This window comes from Dendrobates tinctorius, unplaced genomic scaffold (assembly GCF_039654945.1).
Source record: "Dendrobates tinctorius isolate UK_male_01 unplaced genomic scaffold, ASM3965494v1 ptg000019l, whole genome shotgun sequence".
NCBI lineage: Eukaryota > Metazoa > Chordata > Amphibia > Anura > Dendrobatidae > Dendrobates > Dendrobates tinctorius.
Window position 1 is genome coordinate 25,310,523 of NW_027361687.1, and position 22,356 is coordinate 25,332,878.

General features: G+C 48.8%; 1 protein-coding gene across 1 annotated transcript; it reads right to left on the reverse strand.

The window, feature by feature from the left end:
* Positions 1 to 20,614: 20,614 nt before the first annotated feature.
* On the reverse strand, positions 20,615 to 21,929 carry CHST14 (carbohydrate sulfotransferase 14). The gene has a single exon (XM_073566717.1). It carries the CDS (start codon positions 21,686 to 21,688, stop codon positions 20,651 to 20,653), a length of 1,038 nt encoding a protein of 345 aa, XP_073422818.1. The 5' UTR covers positions 21,689 to 21,929; the 3' UTR covers positions 20,615 to 20,650.
* Between the last annotated feature and the right edge of the window lie 427 nt (positions 21,930 to 22,356).

Consider the following 22,356-nt stretch of genomic DNA (forward strand, 5'->3'; position numbering starts at 1 on the left):
AGCCTAAAACGTTTTGGAAGAATGTTCTCTGGTCAGATGAGACAAAAGTAGAGCTTTTTGGGCAAAGGCATCAACATAGAGTTTACAGGAGAAAAAAAGAGGCATTCAAAGAAAAGAACACGGTCCCAACAGTCAAACATGGCGAAGGTTCCTTGATGTTTTGGGGTTGCTTTGCTGCCTCTGGCACTGGACTGCTTGACCGTGTGCATGACCCAGGCTTTATTTATTTTGCATCCATGTCTGAGCCTGCATTGCCCTTCATCTGTGTTTGCTGGTCAGGCATTGTGTGGAGGTCAAACCTGAGATGTCTGTGTTCAGACCTGGTTGGCCTTTATCTGCACCTGCTCCATCTGGCTGCACGGGAGTGATGCAGATATGCTTCAGGTATGGATTGCATTTGATATGGTCTTGCTTTTAAAACATTTAGGAGGCCGCAATGGCACAGTGAATAAATAAAAATGTAGAGTAGGACCCCCCATATGAGATTGCCTTGGCGTGGCGGGGTGGCTCAATATATTGATCAATATTTTGCTAAATGTCTCATTTTGAATGCAGTAAGATATGTGCATATGCACCTCATGTTATGCGTTCTGACCACTGGCAGTGCTGGCTCTTCTCTTTTTTCAGTGATTTAGTTATTGCCTACACTTGTTATGTGCCACAGGTAAGTTACAGGTGCTGTTAATTACACAAATTAGAGAAGCATCACATGATTTTTCGAACAATGCGAATACTTTTGCCCACCCTCTTTTTTATGTTTGGTGTGGAATTATATCCAATTTGGCTTTAGGACAATTCTTTTTGTGTTTTTTCATTTAAGACAAAGTAAATGAAGATAATAATAACAAAGAATTTGTGTTTGCAATCATTTTCAGGAAGAAACTGAGTATTATTTGACAGAATTGCAGGGGTGTCAATACTTTTGGCCACAACTGTATCTGTCCAGCCTCTGTTTGAAGACTTCTATTGAAGGAGAACTCACCACCTCTTGTGTCAGCCTGTTCCACTCATTGATCACTCTAACTGTCAAAAAGTTATTGAATGTGGGGTAGAGCAGTTGATAATGAATAGAGGGGGGGAGAGAAAGACATGACAATGAATTGAGGCAGGAGGGGCATGTAAATATAATGAATCGGGGTTAGGGTTAGAGCGGGAGGTACATAGTGGGGGCCGTTGAAGTTGAAGTGCCTGGTAATGACTTGGGGGAAAGAGTACAGTTGCTAATTTATATATTAAATATATATATTGGGAAAGTGGCATTTATAGTTAGTGGTTGCACAGTGGTGGATTATAATTTATATTTGGAATGGTGGGTTGTATAATAACCAATTATGTATTAATGGTGGGTGCATATCTGTATTCAGATGTATAGTGTAGAAGAAAGGGAAAAAGTGGGGAATGTGCTCTGGAAGTGGTGCTCTAGGTAACTGTGTTATTTTATGCAGAGACAAGTCCTGGCTGGAAGAAGTGATGGCAGTCTGTGCTGGATGAAAAAGAAAAGCAAAGATGAAGGACTTCAGCTAGAGATGTTACAGGTGAGTCAGTGTGTTACCTGTATACGGACAGTAAATACAGAGTTCCTGTATTCAATTGCACTTAGTATTGTGTTTTTAATTAATGATCAGTATTGCAGTATTCAGTCACTATCTGGTGGTAATATGTGGTCTGGTCATGGTGTGGCACTATTTGTTCCTTGTATGTGGTATTACTCAGTCACTATGTGGTGGTTATATGTGGTCTGGACATGATGTGGTGCTATTTGTTCCTTGTATGTGGTATTATTCGGTGACTATATGGTGGTAATATGTGGTCTGGCCATGATGCGGCGTTATTTGTTCCTTGTATGTGGTATTACTCAGTCATTGTGTGGTGGTTATATGTGGTCTGGTCATGGTGCGGTGTTATTTTTACCTTGTATGTGGTATTATTTGGTGACTATGTAGTGGTAATATGTGGTCTGGTCATGGTGTGATGATATTTGTCCCTTGTATGTGGTATTAATAGTTGTTTAAAAAAAATGTAAATGTATGTGACTCATTCCCTTAAAGAAAAATACAGTATATAAATATATATTTATTTTTAATAGTTTAGAGTAGAGTAGGGCCCAGCCAAAAGAGTCTACCGTGTCGTGGTATCTGCTTAAAAATTATTTTGGCCAGAATAAAAGCTGCTGGTTATATGTGTGATCTGGTGTTCGATGGTAACTGTTAATATCAGAATGTAGTGCACAGCCTGGCCAGCCGGTCAGTCAAGAGAGACAGCTGCATAGAAATATATGCAGCTGTCACACTCGGGTGAGGAGAGCCGCTGGCCAGAATGTGCACTGTTCTGATCTCATTCCAATTTTTTTTTTCTGTTTGACTGCGCCCCTACTTGTGTATGTTTTAGGAAAAGGTGTGTGTAAATGGGTGTGGCTTAAAAATGGGTGTGGCTTTCCTACACATAAACACAGACCCTGTTGTTAAAAATTTGAATCCCTCCCCTGCGCCTACCTACCACACAGTCAGTAATCTACATGCCATTAACCCTCATCTTTCAGACTCCCTACACTCATCACAGTCCCCAATCTCCTCTTTTTCCTGTCTTGATCTGGCTGTACACCACTATAATGACACTCTCAGAAGCACCCTTGTCCAAGTAGCGCCCCTCACCCTCAGAATCTCCAAGCACAGAGTAAAACGGCCCTGTCTCTCATCACAAACTATTTCTCCAGCAATGCTCTAGGAGGGCTGAATGCTTATGGAGGAAAACCCGCACACCAGAAGACTTCATCCACTTCAAATTTATGTTAAGAACCTATAACTCTGCCCTCCACCATGCCAAACAGACCTACTACACCACACTACACCACTCTGATCTCCTCACTATCCAACAACCCCAAGAAACTTTTTCACACCTTCACTTCCTCCTCAGGCCAAAAGCACAAGCACCTATCACAGATATTTGTGCTGACAACCTGGCCTCCCATTTTATAGAGAAAATAGATAATATCCATCAGCAAATCCGCTCCCAGCCGCCAAGTGAAGTGACTCCCATCCCTCCCTGCATTTCGCCTGGCTCACTCTCCACATTTAATCCCATCACAGAAGTCTCCAGGCTCCTCTCTTCTTCTCGTCCGACTACATGCACTACGGATCCCATTCCCTCACATCTCCTCCAGTCTCCCTCTCCAGTCATCACAACTCACCTAACTACAATCTTTAATCTCTCCCTCTCCTCTGGCATTTTACCATCCTCCTTTAAATACTATACCCGCCCTCGACCCATCCTGCACAAACTACAGACCAGTCTCCAATCTCCCTTTCATCTGTAAACTCTTGGAGCGCCCTGTCAACTCTCACCTTACCCATTTCCTCTCCACTCATTCCCTCCTAGACCTTTCACAGACTGGCTTCCGCCCCCTACATTTGACAGAAACTGCACTCATCAAAATGACCAATGACCTTCTAACGGCAAAATGTAACGGTGACCACTCTCTGCTTATTCTTCTCGACCTTTCTGCAGCTTTCGACACTGTTGACCACCCTCTCCTACGCTCTAGGCTCCAGTCACTAGGTATTAAGGACACTGCTCTCTCCCGGTTCTTTTCCTATCTTTCTGACAGCTCCTTCAGTGTTTTCTTCACTGGCTCCACTTCATCTCCTCTACCTCTCACTGTTGGGGTACCTCAGGGCTCAGTCCCCTTCACTTCTCTCTCTACAAGGCCCCATTTGGACAAACCATCAGCAGATTTGGCTTTCAGTACCATCTTTATGCTGATGACACACAACTATGCACGTCATCCCCTGACCTTACCCCCACTGTACTACAGAACGCCAGTGACTGTCTGTCCGCAGTCTCCAACATCATGTCTGCTCTCTATCTGAAACTCAACCTCTCCAAAACTGAACATCTTCTGCTCCCGCCATCCACTAACCTCCCCAAATCTGACATTTCCCTCTCCGTGGGTGACACCATAATAACACCTCGGCAGCAGGCGCGCTGTCTAGGTGTTATGTTTGACACCAATCTCTCCTTCACCTCCCAAATACAATCTCTTGCCCGGTCTTGCCGCTTACACCTAAAGAACATCTCTAGAATCCGACCTTTTCTCACCATGGAAGCGAAAACCCTGTCGCCCTGATCCACTCCCGCCTGGACTACTGTAACGCTCAATTAATTGGCCTCCTCCTTACTTGACTTTACCTTCTCCAGTCCATCCTTAATGCAGCAGCCAGGATCATCCATCTGGCTAATCGGTACTCAGACGTGTCCGCTCTTCGACAGTCATTACACTGGCTGCCCATTCATTATAGGATTCAATTCAAAGTACTTTTTCTCACCCACAAAGCTCTCCACAGTGCGGCACTACCTTACATCTCCCTCATCTCTATCGGCCTAGCCGATCGCTGACCTCTGCAAATGACTTTCGACTAACCTCTGCACTAATTCGTACGTCCTACTCCCGACTCCAAGACTTCTCCCGTGCTGCACCAATCCTCTGGAATGCTCTACCCCAAGAAATTAGGACCATCTACAACTTGCAGTTTTAGGCACTCCCTCAAAACACATTTGTTCAGAGCAGCCTATCACATTCCCTAATCAAAGTAATTTTATATGCAAGTGTGTGTGTGTAGCTCATTCACTATCTCTATCTATCCCCCACCCCCTTAATATGACTGGACCATCATTGTAAATACACACCTGTACTTTGTATCTCCAGCAGGGTCGTCTTATTTTGCTTTAATTGCTATATTGTTAACATTGTTACTTACGACTGTTGTGTTTGAAACTGTTAGGCCGGCGTCACACTAGAGAGGAATACGGACGAGTGAGAGGCGTTAAAAAAACGCATTGCACACGGACCAATGATTCTCTATGGGGCAGCTCCCATCAGCCGTATTTTTCTCGCATATTTTTTATGGGCCGAGCCAATCGCAGCATGCTGCAATTGTCAGTGTACTACGACCGTAGTACGCCAATGCAAGTCTATGGGTGCGCAAAAAAAAAAAAAAACGCATTACACACGGACCAGATGTGTGACTTGCAAGAAATACGCACCCGGTGTCCTTTAGAAAAGCCGGCAATTCTGTGCGAGATACAGTAATTGACAGGTTTAATAAAGGAACGAAAGAGTAGATATGGACACATATAATATATATATGTATATATTTTTATATATATATATATATATATGCATTCTATGTGTCTATATCTAATCTTTCGTTTGGGTTTTAAACTGTCATTGGGCTCCATTATATGTCCTTTTTGCAAATCTGCGAGAAATTCTCGGCATACGGATGCCATACGGATTACATACGGATGCTTACATGGGAAAAATACGCGGCCACACCCTGACAACGGATGACATGCGGAGCACTATTAAGGGAACATTTATGCGTATTACGGCCGTATAATACGGTCCATATTTTTCTACGTTGTGTGTGACTCCAGCGTTAAACTGTAAAGCGCTGCAGAATATGTTGGCACTATATAAAGATTATCATCATCGTCTGGTACCACCCTTATTTCGGTTCTTTCTCGCCCTCCGAACTGGATACTCCAGAGGCCGGCATATCTGTAGACAAGTTAAAACTTATCTGTTCTGAGGTTATAGAAAACCTGAGATGGCCACAGGGAAGACAGACCTTTTCTGTTAATAGGAGATGCGCAGATGGGCCAAGTTTTAATTTTGGGGCAGGGTATCCACCAAAAAAAATCAAAGTTGGGACCCTGGTCATAGGTCCATAAGAAGTCACTAAGGTTATTAAAGAGGTTGTCTGGCCTTGGGACTCAAGTCTGCAGTCACTATGACTGCAGACTAGAGTTGAGCGAAATGGGTCGGTCATATTCAAAAGTTGCCGACTTTCGCTGAAGTCAGGTTTCATGAAACAAAACCCGACCAGAGCGTGAAGTCGGCCATGAGGTCGGCAACCAAAGCGCCAAAGTCGCGTTTCAAAAGAAGCTTCCAGCGCCCTTTTTCAGCCAATGATCGAGGACGCACACTGTGGGCAACGCGATGTCATGGGCATCGGTCACCACCATCTTTGAGAAGGGCATGCAAGTGATTGGCTGGCTTTGTGTGGCGTCACAGGGGCTATAAAAGGGCGTGAATGCCGACCGCCATCTTACTTATGCCGATCTTAGCATAGGGAGAGCTGCTGCTAGTGCTGATTCTGTAGGGAGAGCGTTAGGCAGGGAAGAACCAAAAAACTGCTTCTGCTGTTGCATTGCCAACTGTTTAGCAATAAGGTTCGGATACGGCTTTAAAGAAGGCACCACTTGGATATGACACAATTTTATTATACAATGATTAAATGATAAAACACCAAATTAATGGAATGGCAGATATAATATTACCCTGTTTTGTTAATTAATTTCATGTGAATCATACAATTATTATGAATTATAGAACATAGAGAAATAAGCATCCATACTATACATTACCAAGCATTGTAACATCACTTCTCTGCTGGAGGGACCACAGTGTCAGCGAGAAGGAAATACTCTGGTCTTGTCATCACAGAAACTGTGCACCCACGATAACTTCTGGAAATGTCCCTCCCTCACTGACACAGGGTCCACTTTTTTATACACAAAACTCCCAGATCCTACCCTATTACATCTGTGCAGTATATTTAGGCTTAATCATCATTAGAATCTTGAAATTGCACAGTACGTTGTTGTCTTGATAACAGCACAAGACTCTCTTCTCGACCTTCTCCAATCCGGTTTCCGCTCTTTACATTCTACTGAAACTGCCCTCTCTAAAGTCTCTAATGATCTACTAACAGCTAAATCAAATGGTCATTACTGCATGCTAATTCTCTTGGATCTCTCTGCAGCATTCGACACTGTGGATCATCAGTTCCTCCTCACTATGCTCCGTTCCATTGGCCTCAAGGACACCGTTCTCTCCTGGTTCTCCTCCTATCTCTCTGACCGCTCCTTTACTGTATCTTTTGCTGGCTCTTCCTCCTCTCATTTTCCCCTTACTGTTGGGGTTCCTCAAGGATCAGTCCTAGGCCCCCTCCTCTTCTCTTTGTATACTGCCCCTATTGGTCAAACAATCAGTAGATTTGGTTTCCAGTACCATCTCTATGCTGACGACACCCAATTATATGCTTCTTCTCCTGACATCACGCCAGCCTTTCTAGAAAACACCGGCAATTGTCTAAACGCTGTGTCTAACATCATGTCCTCACTATATCTGAAACTGAGCCTGTCAAAGACTGAACTCCTTGTGTTTCCTCCCGCTACTAATGTACCTATACCCGACATTGCCATTTCCGTGTGTGGTTCTACTATTACTCCCCAGCAACATGCCCGCTGTCTTGGGGTCATACTTGACTCTGAGCTTTCCTTTGTCCCCCACATCCGATCACTGGTTCGCTCTTGCTATCTGCACCTCAAAAACATTTCTAGAATTAGACCTTTTCTTACTTTTGATTCTGCAAAAACTCTGACTTGTTCTCTTATTCATTCTCGTCTCGACTATTTTAACTCCCTTCTAATCGGTCTCCCTCTTACCAAACTCTTCCCCCTCCAATCTGTCTTGAATGCAGCTGCCAGGATCATATTCCTCGCCAATCGTTACACCGATGCCTCTACCTTGTGCCAGTCATTACACTGGCTACCCATCCACTCCAGAATCCAGTACAAACTTATTACCCTCACCCACAAAGCTCTTCATTGCTCAGCACCACCCTACATCTCCTCCCTTGTTTCAGTATACCATCCTATCTGCACCCTCCATTCTGCTGATGACCTGAGGTTAGCATCCTCAATAATCAGAACCTCCCACTCCCGTCTTCAAGACTATACACGTGCTGCGCCAATTCTTTGGAATGCACTTCCCAGGTCAATATGATTAGTCCCCAATCCCCACAATTTTAAGCATGCCCTGAAAATGCATTTATTCAGACTGGCCTACCGCCTCAACACATTAACCTAATCTATCCCTATGTGGCACAGCCAAAAGTTTTTTTACCATAACCAGGTTCCCCGCATCATGTTCCCACATGCTTTATGCATCCATTAGCCCTCTGCATCCGTACTGTTACACACTTAACATTATGGCTGGTCCATACAATCAGGGCAACTGTTACCACCCACCTTTCGTGTCTCCCCTTTTTTCCTCATAGATTGTAAGCTTGCGAGCAGGGCCCTCATTCCTCTTGGTATCTGTTATGATCTATGTGATTATTGTTATGCTGTAACGTATATTGTCTGTACAAGTCCCCTCTGAAATGTAAAGTGCTGCGGAATATGTCAGCGCTATAGAAATAAAATTTATTATTATTATTAAGGTCTGTTTGTTATAGACTACTACAATCTTAGTTTGTTTGCACCAACCAGAGATTCTTATGCCATTAGCATGTCTCTTAACAATAGCACAATGCATCAGGGTTGTTTTGCTACTGATTATAACCCAAGGTCTGTTTGCCTCTAACAATCAATGTTGCCTGTTCAGGTCCAACATATGTTGCTTGTTACAAAGTTAACTCTTCATGATCATGGCATAACGCTCTAAGATGGTCCCATATGGGCAGCATGACTTCCATAATCACCTATTCTGAAAACTGGATGCCTATCATAACCCAGGTGCACACTCATACTTGTTCCATTTGTATCACAATCGGTCCTTGATTATTGATGTCATGCATGACCATTGCTACATTTTGGTCTCCCTTGTAGAATTCCCATCAACTACCCTCCAATTGGCAGGATATAGAAAAGTGAAAGTATTCAGTATCTATCACTGTTTGACAAAGCAAATATCACAGTGGTCACTTGTGTGCAAATCAGGATAATGAATCTTTGAAACACATAGCTTCAAAGACCACAGAACAATTCCTTGTCTTACGGTATTAACACAGAGCAAACGCTTTGTGGCTCAGTATCAAAGTTCAGCATTAATGATATTACACCATAGTATATTGCAATATATAGTGTTTGGATTCAAACAACCATATTTCATATTTGCAGTACATTCCACCTTTGGTCTAATGACCACACTATATCAAAGCACATAAACAATATATTACAATATGTAGGCTATAAGATATCCATATTTTTATTAGCACCACAGCTGTTAGCGATTTCCACTTACAACACAACACTTTGTGTGCAGTGACAGGGGAGGCTATATTTTTGTGCATCAGCTCTAGTGGTTATTAGGCTGCCTTATAAGGCTCCCTGATAGCTGCATTGCTGTTTGCACACTGCTGTGCAAACTGCTTTTTTAAAAGCAAAAATACTTTTCTTCCTCTTTTCTGCACAGTTACCAAGGGTTCATTTTTCCACCCTTTTGTGTGTGCACTGTGCAGCAGTCCTGCTTATTAGGCTGCCTGCGTCCATACTTGGACTGAGAGCATCATTGTCAGCGCTGTCAGAGACAATAGTTCTGCGTCCTCAAATCTATAGTGAGATCCAAAATCTCACCAATCCTATAGACACCCTCCACCTTGTCATTCACCATCCAATTTCAGCCTGTTACATTCAGGTGTAATCTCTCCTGGGCCAGAGACAATAGTTCTGCGTCCTCATATCTCTAGTGAGATTCAAATTCTCACCAATCCTATAGACACCCTCCATCTTGTCATTCACCATCCAATTTCAGCCTGTTACATTGAGGTGTAATCTCTACTGGGCCTGAGACAATAGTTCAGCGTCCTCAAATCTCTAGTGAGATTCAAATTCTCACCAATCCTATAGACACCCTCCACCTTGTCATACACCATCCAATTTCAGCCTGTTACATTGAGGTGTAATCTCTCCTGGGCCAGAGACAATAGTTCTGCGTCCTCAAATCTATAGTGAGATTCAAATTCTCACCAATCCTATAGACACCCTCCACCTTGTCATTCACCATCCAATTTCAGTCTGTTACATTGAGGTGTAATCTCTACTGGGCCTGAGACAATAGTTCTGCGTCCTCAAATCTATAGTGAGATTCAATTTCTCACCAATCCTATAGACACCCTCCACCTTTGTCATTCACCATCCAATTTCAGCCTGTTACATTGAGGTGTAATCTCTACTGGGCCTGAGACAATAGTTCAGCATCCTCAAATCTATAGTGAGATTCAAATTCTCACCAATCCTATAGACACCCTACACCTTGTCATACACCATCCAATTTCAGCCTGTTACATTGAGGTGTAATCTCTACTGGGCCTGAGACAATAGTTCTGCGTCCTCAAATCTATAGTGAGATTCAAATTCTCACCAATCCTATAGACACCCTACACCTTGTCATACACCATCCAATTTCAGCCTGTTACATTGAGGTGTAAGTGTAATCTCTACTGGGCCTGAGACAATAGTTCTGCGTCCTAAAATCTATAGTGAGATTCAAATTCTCACCAATCCTATAGACACCCTACACCTTGTCATACACCATCCAATTTCAGTCTGTTACATTGAGGTGTAATCTCTCCTGGGCCTGAGACAATAGTTCAGCGTTCTCAAATCTATAGTGAGATTCAAATTCTCACCAATCCTATAGACACCCTCCAACTTGTTATACACCATCCAATTTCAGCCTGTTACATTGAGGTGTAATCTCTACTGGGCCTGAGACAATAGTTCAGCCTCCTCAAATCTCTAGTGAGATTCAAATTCTCACCAATCCTATAGACACCCTCCACCTTGTCATACACCATCCAATTTCAGCCTGTTACATTGAGGTGTAATCTCTACTGGGCCTGAGACAATAGTTCAGCCTCCTCAAATCTCTAGTGAGATTCAAATTCTCATGAATAGTAGATACACCTTCTACCTTGTTTTACAGTACCATATAGCTGGTGGTATTTTGGGTAAATTTTCACAAAAATGAGCAAGTATGGTGGAAGACGCTATGGAAGTGGGCGGGGTTGCTAGCTGGTCCCGATGGTGGTGGTGGTGGTGTTGCATCTGTTGGTAGTGGCAAAAGCACAATAGCACCTAAGGCAGGAGGTGTTTAGCCTGCGTCATCGTCTGGCTCCACAGGGCCTCGAAGGCTCTCTTTTCTGGGAGTAGGTAAACCACTTTTAAAGCTGGAGCTTCAGGAACAAGTTTTGGCTTACATTGCTGATACAGCCTCCAGCTCTCTTGCCTCCTCTTCTGAAGTTTCAAAAAATAAAAGCACTGAGTCGTCATTGGAGGCTCCTGGTCAGGAACAACACCTTTCCTTGTGTCCTTCACCCCTACCAAAAGTGAAGGATGTGGCAGGCCACACTACCGATTACTCCATGGAGCTCTTTTCACATACCATGCCTGGGTTAGCAAGTCAAATCGTGAATTCCCCAGTCCAAGATGAATCTGACATGGAGTGCACTGATGCACAGCCACTGCTAGATTTTTCTGCTGGTACATTCACTCAGAGCACTACATTGTCCTCGCAGTGTACTGAGGCAGAAGCAGACCCTGATGAAACTCAGGTGCCCCTTCCCGAATACTATACCACCTTACACGGTGACACAGAGGAAGGTACACATGAAATTAAAGAGGAGGTGATGGATGACCCAGTTGTTTACCCAGATTGGCATCCATTGGGGAAGAGGGTGCCGCTGCCAATAGCTCAGAAGAGGAGGATCCGCAGCAGGCAACGACATTGCAACAGCTGTTATCTGGCAGTCCAAAAACGTGTTACAAAAAACAAAAGAGTTGCAGGACAGCTTGGCCAGACGGTCAAATTAGCACAGCGTGCAAGGTCTCAAAATGTCTTCCATAGTAGGAAGAGTGCAGTGTGGCACTTTTTTGAGCAAAATCCTAATGATCAGGCAAAAGTTATCTGTAAGAAGTGCGCAAAGACCTTTAGCCGCGGGAAAAATCTGAGAAATTTGAATACCAGTTGCATATGCTTAGACATTTAACCACCATGCACTTTCAAGCGTGGACGGACTACCAAACCTCACGTACCACATGTGCACCTGCTCCGAATGAAGGTAGTCAGCAACACTACATCGCTTCCCCCACTGTAAGCCCACCGGTTAGCACACCACCAGCAGCAAATGTCGAGGTGTCGTCGCAAGGGCAAAGTAGTCAGGGAATCACAATGTTATTGCTACGAAAGACTGAATCTAGGCCATTAGCAACACCACCAACACCATCACCAACCCTCTCTCAGTCCGCCATGTTCACCGCTAGTTCCACCATATGCAGCTCTCAAGTTCAGCTCACCCTACCAGAGACTCTGAGTAGGACAAGAAAGTACTCATCCTCTCATCCGCGTACACTGGCTTTGAACGCCCACATTGCCAAACTAATCTCGTTAGAGATGATGCCCTACCGGTTGGTTGAAAGCAAAGCTTTCCGCGAGCTCATGGCCTATGCAGTACCACGCTATGACCTACCCAGTCGGCACTTCTTTTCGCGAAAAGCCATCCCAGCCCTCCACGTGCAAGTGAAAGACCGCATTGTCCATGCACTCAAGCAATCAGTGAGTGGAAAGGTGCACCTCACAACAGATGCATGGTCCAGTAGGCATGGCCAGGGCCATTACGTGTCCATCACTGCGCACTGGGTTAATGTGGTGGATTCAGGGTCCACAGGGGACAGCGGCGGTGGGACAGTGCTGCCTAGCCCACGGTATAGGAAACAGTTGGCTGTAGGCGTTCGACCCTCCTCCTCCTCCAGAAGTGAAAGCTCGTCCACAGAGCGCATTCGCACGAGCACTCCATCCGCAGCTGCCAGTGTTGCACACGCGGTGTCCCACTATCTAACAGCTAGTGGTAAGCGTCAGCAGGCTGTGTTGAAGATGATGTGTTTGGGAGACAACAGACACACCGCGGAGGTACAGGCCGACTACTTGCAGCGACAAACTGAGTCATGGCTGGGCAGTCTACATCTTGAGGCAGGCAAGGTAGTTAGTGATAACGGCCGGAATTTTGTGGCAGCCATAGCCCTTTCAAAACTCAGACACATACCTTGCCTGGCTCACACCTTGAACCTGGTGGTGCAGTGCTTCCTCAATAATTATCCGGAGTTAACACCCCTGCTCCATAAGGTGCGAAGACTGTGCTCGCACCTCCGCCGGTCGCCCGTACACTCCAGTCGCAGTCGTATGCAGAAGCTGCAGCGATTGCTCCACCTTCCCAAGCACCGCCTATTTATCGACATTGCAACAAGATGGAACTCCACCCTGCACATGGTTCAGAGGCTGTGCGAACAGAGGCAGGCTGTGTAATTCATTTGTGGGAGGATACACGGGCAGGCAGTTTGCGGGCAGACATCGAGTTGTCTGGTGTGCAGTGGTTGAAGCTGAAAGACCTCTGTAAAGTCCTTCAGTGTTTTGAGGAATGCACATGGCTGGAAAGCGCAGATGACGCCATCATAAACATGAGCATCCCACTTATGCGTCTGCTCATGCAAACTTTGACGCACATTAAGGAGCAGGCGTCTGCAGCCGAGGAGGAAGAGGAGGAGGGAATCCTTGATGACAGTCAGCCATTTTCTGGTCAGGGAAGTCTCGTGGAAGAGGAAGAGGAGGAGGGTGATGGGGATGATTTTTTTGGGGAGGATGCTTCTCAGGGGGCAAGAAAAAATGTTGTCGTGGCAAGGTCAGGTACAGGGTTTGTGCGTGACTGGAGGGATGTGGATTTGCCAGAAAGTGCTCCTCCACCCAGCACTCGCAGTGCATCATTGACACCTGGAACATTGGCCCACATGTCTGATTATGCCTTGCAGATCCTAAAAAGGGACCCCCGCATTGCCAAAATGATGAACGATGACGACTACTGGTTGGCCAGCCTCCTGGATCCACGCTATAAAGGCAAATTACAAAACATCATGCCACAGGAGAACCTAGAGCTAATATTGGCTAACAAACAAGCAACTCTGGTAAACCGTTTGTTTGAGGCATTCCCAGCATACAGCGGCGGTGATGTTTTTCCAACAAGCCGTAGGGGGCAACATGAAAGAGGTGTTCGTGGTGCACACAGCCGAAGTGGCGTTGGACACAGGGGTTTCATGACCATGTTGTGGACTGATTTTTCAAGTACCGCTCACACGACTGGTAATACTGCATCGATGGAAAGTGACAGGAGACAGCAGTTGTCAACTATGGTAACAAACTACTTCTCCTCCCATATCGATGTTCTCCCTCACTGGTCATTCCCCTTTGACTATTGGGCCAGTAAACTTGACACCTGGCCGGAATTGGCACAATATGCCTTACAGGAGCTCGCTTGCCCTGCTGCTAGTGTGTTATCTGAATGAGTCTTCAGTGCTGCTAGATCAAACCTGATAGAAAAAAGGACCCGTCTGTCGACCCAAAATGTTGATGATCTAACCTTCATTAAAATGAACCTTGCATGGGTTTCAAAGGATTTTGTCCCACCCTCCCCTGCTGACACGTAGGTTGCCAGAAAAATGGCTTGCTTTTGTCCTCCTCTTCCGCGGACTTCTCCAATTACTCCATTTGCAGCTGCTGAATGTCCAACATCAACATCTGCCAATTTTTCCACCTCCCTAACTGGGCTGCCTCCCCCCACAGGGCCGGGGTCACCACCTGGCGCACGCACCCGTGCGAGTGCCGTTGCCCTGGACAGGTGGGTGGGCACACTGTTTGGCAACGGCACTGGCACAAGGTCCCTCATAGTAGAATCAAGTGTCTCTGATGGTGGGGGTGCACACCCACCGTCAGACACACCGGCGTACTATGAGGGGCCCTGTGCCAGTGCCGTCGCCAACAAGTGGTCCCCCCCTGCTTGCTCAGGATCACAGCACTTGCAAAGTTGAAATACTTACCTCTCCCTGCTCCACCGCCGTGACGTCTTCCGCGTTTCCTGACAGTGACATTCTGGTCAGAGAGTGCGATGACATCACGCCTGTACGCCCTTCTGCCTAAACAGTCCAAGTGCAGTGAGATGGAAGATGGGGACAACGAGGAGTCCAGACTAGTACAGGGATTCCCTAGCGAGGAGACTTATTTGTTTTCAATGTTGGGACAGCTATTTTTGGGGAGCTCTATACTCTGGAGAATGATATATGAGGCCCACCATACACTGGAGCATTCCAAAGGTGGACATCAGACACAGGAGCAGCATTTACAGGGCCCATTATGCACTGGAGCATTAGAAATGGGGCCCATTATATATGGAGCATTATTTGGGCCCATAACACAGTGGAGCTTCATCCATGGGGGACCAACATATACTGTAGCATTATGTGGAGCTCATCATATACTGTATGGAACATTATATGGGACCAATGATTCTGTATGGGGAAATATATGGGCCTCATTACTCTGTATAGCGCACTATGCGGTGGCCATAATACTGTATGGAGTAATATACTGTCCATTTTTGGAGCTATTCGAGAATTTAAAATGGATATCAGTCATGAGATGTAAGAAGTGAAGTATTTTTCATTGTACTATACCGCTATTTCTCTGTCGTATCGGAGCATCATGAGTTGTGGTATGTGTTAAAGGAGGCCATTGACACTCTTTGGCCCTGGGCCCACGAAAACCTGGAGCCAGCCCTACCTCCCCACAACTTTAGCCAAATAACCCCCAGTTTTCAATGCCTAACTATTATTATAAAGTAAATTAAGGTTGACAGGCTTCAGTAATAAGAATTGATGTTTTTGGCATTCAAAAGGGCACTGTAGGTGCGTTTCCTGTCCTCCACTCACTGCCGACTTTTCTTCCCCATTGACTTGCATTGGGTTTCGTGTTTCAGTCGGCCTTTGACTTTTCACGATAATCGGCCGATTTCGTTCGACCCGACTTTTGAGAAAGTCGGTTTTCATGAAACCCGACTCGAACCGAAAAAAGGCAAAGTCGCTCATCTCTACTGCAGACTTGTGAATCCTCACAGCGCATGCACGGTGAGGATTCTCCGGTGACGGGAGCGGATAGTCATGGTCATGTGACCACAAGTGTGCCATTTTCAGAAATGCAGCCGGATTCCAACTAGACATGTCCGACCTCTCTCAATACACTTGCACTGAGTGAGGTTGTGCACATCTAGTCAGCATGTGACCGCTTGTACTGAAATTGCATACTTACAGTCAAGAGCCCAGCGTAGGAGAAACCATACTAATGCGGATAGTTGCGCTTCTTGTTGGATATTTTGCATTGTGGCCCAGGAGCTTCAAGTTACGCCATGGCTTTAAGGCCTCGTAATTAAAAGGTTAATTACCATTCAGACCCCAGGAAAACTTTTTTTTGTTTGTTTTTTAAAAGGTGCTGATGTAAAAAATAAAGACGCAAAAAAACTTGATTCATTTGTATTTTTTGGTGTCGCTTTTCTTGTCTTGTTACCTGTTGACCTTTTTTTGTGGCCAAATCCTCAAAATGGTGCATGAGATTCATGAACTTTGCGCAAAATCAAAAATGCTTTCTATTTTTGTCCTTCTTTTGGGACTTTTGCTGCTACAAAGTCTGATTTTAAAAAAAAAAAAAAAAGACAGAAGATTGGTGTAAAAAAAAAAATCAAATGATACAGGCCGAAAATATCTAATGCTAAAAAAAAAAAAAAAGACACGTGAACACATAGAAAATAGACTTCAAAACGTGAAAATTTAAGAAAGAAAAAAAAAAAAGTATAAAACGCACAAATGAATAACAGAGGTAAAAAAAAAAAACACCAAAAAAAAGTCTAAATGCAATAATGAATCCGGCCCATATTGTGAAACAAGTGTCGCCAAGTAACAAAGCATCTCGTTTTCCAGCTGCATGGTTGTCAGGTCATCCCATGGCCTTGTATACAGGGAGGAGTGGGGAGCAGTCAGGTGGCAACCATGTGGCTTATACCGGCAAAATCATCACCAGGTCTCACATTTATGGATTTTAATACCTGTAAAATGATCAGTACTTCAATAAAACTCCTTCCCTGGGGCAGAATGGTGGCTCAGTGGTTAAGACTGCAGCACTGGGGTCCTGGGTTCAAATCCCACCAAGGACAACGTCTGCAAGGAGTTTGTATGTTCTCCCCGTGTTTGCGTGGGTTTCCTCCCACATTCCAAAGACATACTGATAGGGAATTTAGATTGTGAGCCCCATCGGGGACAGATATAATAATGTAAGTAAAGTGGTGCGGAAATAATGGTGCTATATAAGCAAAACATAATAGATTATTCATCATTGGTTGCTCAGCTGACGCAGAACTTCTTTAAAGTGCTCCTGTCAGCAGGATTGTGGACAGTAACCCAGACAGTGTCAGGTCGGCACTGTTATACGGATTTCATCACCAGATATCATTGTAAACAGTATAATGACGCCGACCTGACACTGTCTATAAGTTACTGAGCACAATCCTGATCACAGGGGCAAAGGGAAGCCACAAAGGAAAAGAAACTTAAAAAAAAAAGTGGCCTATTGTGTAATTAGAGGATCTAACTGAGAAGTAGTGTTTGATTCCGCAGACTCATCATAGGAAAACAAGTTCCGAAAAAAAAAAAGAGTTTCACTTTATTCAGTAGCTGCGAGGGGTGAAGGAGAAAAAGGGGAAGATGAATTCTGAGGACTAGGAGACAAGGCACACAACTGGCAGACATCATTAACCCCTGAGACCACAATCTGGTCTAGTTTTCCCTTTCATGCTCATCGTGCGGGATGAGATACTTTCATTATACATCAGAGCGAACGCCGACCCTTGCTGCTTAACCCCTTAGATGTAGCTGTCAATTGCAGCTGCTGCAGCTAAAGGGTTTGGTGGAAGTGTCGCCCTTGTGCAATTGCAGGATGTTGACGAATTGCAGCCGGGGTCCTAATGATGGCTCTCAGGCCTGCAATCAATCACTGGACGCCCCATCAGGTCCTGACAGTGCTTGGGAGACACTGGGTCCGATTCATCAAAAGCTTTTACGCTGTGAAAACCTTCGAAAGGCCACACTAAAATGATGCAACTTTTGGCATTCTCGCGCCATTCACTCACCACCGTCAAGATGGACGGAATGTGGGCAGGAGCCGGCCTTCACTGTGCCACAAATCTAACTCCAGCAAGGACTGGAGTAGGAATCATGGTGAGACAGGCACACAGAGGCGCATGGCCCTCATCTGATTCATGAAGAGGCGAGCGCTGTGCGTCCTATGCTGTGGATATAAGATGTGCACAGACTGCCCTGCAATGCATGCACACAATGTGTGATTTTACCCCCTCCCCCGCACAATCACCATTTTTCTAAATCAAAGGTGGAAAACATCAATTCTTTTAAAATAAAATGATTTAATAAAACGCTCCTAGAAAATGTAAGAAGTCATCAGAAACAATTGTCTTATTCCTGTAGCTGTCCCACGGCTGAATGGGTTAACACAGCCCAGTCCATGGCGGTGGTGGGACACAGGCTCGGGCTTGTCCAGTATATTCCACCCAGAGGAGCGAAGCCGCATACAAGGTGTCCACATAGAAAAACACTTCACTGTAGAGAATGCCCAATAATAGGGTAGGGCGAGTGCTCTCCTCATTGGGGTCAGTACAAAATCTTTGGTTACATTGAAAAAGTGCAAAAGATCAAATATAAAAGGAGGCTCCGGAAAAGTGTGCCCATGTAAACAGCGTGTGCAGGGGCAGAGAGGGCCAGACCGCTCTCCTTCATACACCCCCATCACTCCTCACAGAGGATGTGCTTTCCTATTGCATAGATAGGGACGCCGTGTGCCCACTAGTGTACAGGACGCTGTGTGCTCACTGGAGACAGTTACACTGTAATGATGATGAAACGCAAGACTGGATCTGATATACAAAGACACCCAGGATGGAGCGCGGAGAAGTCCTGCAGCATGACCGAGAATGGAGGACATGCCGCCTGCCCTCTGCAACAACCCGCTGACCACCCTGCAGCGACCAGGCGCAAAACCCCGCCTGTCCGCCCCCGCAAGACCCCACCAACTGTCCCCTGTAAAACCTCGCCGCCTGCAAAACCCCACCAACTGCCCCCCTGCAAGAGACTTTACAGACTGCTGAAAGACCCTACTGCCTACCCGCTACAAGACCCCTCTGCCTGCCACCTTCCCGCCACAAGAGCTTTCAGTCTGCCAGTTTTAAGACCCTACAGCTTGGTGCAAGATTTTACTTTTTCCGCATGCAGCAGAGGACCCCCCCGCCGCCTGCTGCACCACAGAGGACGACCCGCCCGCCGCACCACAGAGGACCCCCCCCCCCGCCGCCTGCTGCACCACAGAGGACGACCCCCGCCTGCTGCACCACAGAGGACGACCCCCGCCTGCTGCACCACAGAGGACCCCCCCCGCCGCCTGCTGCACCACAGAGGACGACCCCCGCCGCCTGCTGCACCACAGAGGACGACCCCCGCCGCCTGCTGCACCACAGAGGACGACCCCCGCCGCCTGCTGCACCACAGAGGACGACCCCCGCCTGCTGCACCACAGAGGACGACCCCCGCCTGCTGCACCACAGAGGACCCCCCCCCGCCGCCTGCTGCACCACAGAGGACGACCCCCGCCTGCTGCACCACAGAGGACCCCCCCCCCCGCCGCCTGCTGCACCACAGAGGACGACCCCCGCCTGCTGCACCACAGAGGACCCCCCCCCCGCCGCCTGCTGCACCACAGAGGACGACCCCCGCCTGCTGCACCACAGAGGACCCCCCCCCCCGCCGCCTGCTGCACCACAGAGGACGACCCCCGCCTGCTGCACCACAGAGGACCCCCCCCCGCCTGCTGCACCACAGAGGACCCCCCCCGCCTGCTGCACCACAGAGGACCCCCCCCCGCCTGCTGCACCACAGAGGACCCCCCCCCGCCTGCTGCACCACAGAGGACCCCCCCCCGCCTGCTGCACCACAGAGGACCCCCCCCCCGCACCACAGAGGACCCCCCCCGCCCGCCGCACCACAGAGGACCCCCCCCCGCCGCACCACAGAGGACCCCCCCCCGCCGCACCACAGAGAACCCCCCCCCCCGCCGCACCTCAGAGGACCCCCCCCCGCCTGCTGCACCACAGAGGACCCCCCCCTGCCTGCTGCACCACAGACGACCCCCCCCCCCGCCTGCTGCACCACAGACGACCCCCCCCCGCCTGCTGCACCACAGACGACCCCCCCCCCCGCCTGCTGCACCACAGACGACCCCCCCCCCGCCTGCTGCACCACAGAGGACCCCCCCCCCGCCTGCTGCACCACAGAGGACCCCCCCCCCCGCCTGCTGCACCACAGAGGACCCCCCCCCCCGCCTGCTGCACCACAGAGGACCCCCCCCCCGCCTGCTGCACCACAGAGGACCCCCCCCCCGCCTGCTGCACCACAGAGGACCCCCCCCCCGCCTGCTGCACCACAGAGGACCCCCCCCCCGCCTGCTGCACCACAGAGGACCCCCCCCCCCGCCTGCTGCACCACAGAGGACCCCCCCCCCGCCTGCTGCACCACAGAGGACCCCCCCCCCGCCTGCTGCACCACAGAGGACCCCCCCCCGCCTGCTGCACCACAGAGGACCCCCCCCCGCCTGCTGCACCACAGAGGACGACCCGCCCGCCGCCTGCTGCACCACAGAGGACCCCCCCCCCCCGCCTGCTGCACCACAGAGGACGACCCGCCCGCCGCCTGCTGCACCACAGAGGACCCCCCCCCCCGCCTGCTGCACCACAGAGGACCCCCCCCGCCTGCTGCACCACAGAGGACCCCCCCCCCGCCTGCTGCACCACAGAGGACCCCCCCCCCCGCCTGCTGCACCACAGAGGACCCCCCCCCCGCCTGCTGCACCACAGAGGACCCCCGCCTACACTCACTGCCTGCAGTACTCGCTGGTGATGTTGGGCAGGGTGTAGGCGAACAAGGAGTAGTCCATGATGTACTTGGGCAGCAGCTCCCGGATCAGCCCCTGCGGGGTGTTGCACAGGTGGTACTGCAGGGTCTCCTTGGTCACCGGCTTGTACCAGGCCTGCCTCTCCGGGAACTGGATGTATGAGGGGGCGCCGATGGCGTCCAGCACCCGGTTGGCGTCCTCCCGCAGCCGCTCGTAGGTGCCGATGAAGTCGTAGGGCACGGCGCAGGGCTGGCACAGCTGGTAGATGGGCATCCAGTGCTCGTTCATCTTCTCCTCGTCCTCGTCCAGCAGGTACCGCAGGAACTCGGAGAAGGTGACGTCGTCCCCCTTGGACGCGGCGGGCGGCTGGCGGTACCGGCGCACGATCTCCACGCCGTACCGCTGCTGGTACTCCTTGATCTCCCCGAACTTGTTCCTGTAGGCGGACAGCAGCCGCTCCAGGGGCTCCCGCACGAACAGGACCTTGTAGTAGTGCTGCAGGCGGTGGCGGATCTGCTCGGCGGACAGGTCGGCCAGGAAGACCAGGTCGCTGCGGTGATCCATCTTGAGGCGGGCGTCCACGCTGTCCAGGCGGCCGTCCAGCACCTTCAGCACCCGCTTCCAGTTGGAGCACGCCACCTTGGGCACGTAGCAGTACAACAGCTTGTACTTGTCGTTGACGATGATGTGTCGGAGCAGCGTCCGCCGCGGGCCCGGGGGCAGCGCCCACACACTACGCGCCACGTCCTCCTGCCCGCACGCCCGCCGCAGCGTCCGGTTCCGGATCTCCCGCAGGATCTGCAGCTCCTCCGGCTCCCGGCTGTGTGTCCGCCATCCCACGTCCCCGCGGGGAGGAGGGGTCTTCACCTCAGCCAGGATGCCGCGCTCTATCATCAGCAGCAGCCCGCTGGAGGCCACGATCACCCCGAACATCAGCATGGAGGGCAGCAGGGTGCTGTGTCCGCGGAGCCGGGACACGGGAGCGAGGCGGATCCGCCTCAGGGTGGGGGGCGCCATCAGCAAGCGGAGTCCGGGGCTATCTGCTCTGCATGGCGCTGCCGGTCCTCTCACTGCTCTGCAGCCTCCATGATACAGATAGATGCTAGACTGTATGGGCCCCTTCCAGGTGTGATGTCATTTCTGGGGGCGTGTCATACCGGGAGGGGGCGTGTTCTGACAGCAAAGGCAGGAAGAGAAGACGCCAGTACAGACGTGTCTCTGCCGTCTGGTGTAGGGCGAGAAGCTTGCATTACACACGTGAGCAGTGTGGAGTGAGGTCAGCAGCGTCAGTGACAGGCAGGAGGGTTTAGTAAGTAACAGGTTGGTGTCTTTAGGCTACTTTCACACATCAGTTTTTTGCCGTCAGGCAGGATCCGGCTATTTTTAGAAAAAACGGATCTGGCATAAATTTTGGAGAACTGTAGAAACGGATCCGTTTTTTTGCTGCATCCGTCTAGCAGGTTATATCTGTTTCCTGGGGGCTGGCCAATTGGATCTGAGCATGCGCAGACTTAAAAAACCGGATCCGGTGGCTGGATCCGTCTTTTTCTGGATCCGGCGCCCATAGACTTTCATTGTAGCAAAAAGCTGGAAGCGCCGGATCCGGCGCTTCCGGCTTTTTCGCCGGAGACAAAAAACGTTACAGTAGCCGTTTTCTCCAGACGCCGGAATGAGACAAGTTGCCG

What these genes read in the sequence shown, in the direction of transcription:
- CHST14 (XM_073566717.1), bottom strand. Translation starts at nt 21,688, where the DNA reads ATGGCGCCCCCCACCCTGAGGCGGATCCGCCTCGCTCCCGTGTCCCGG.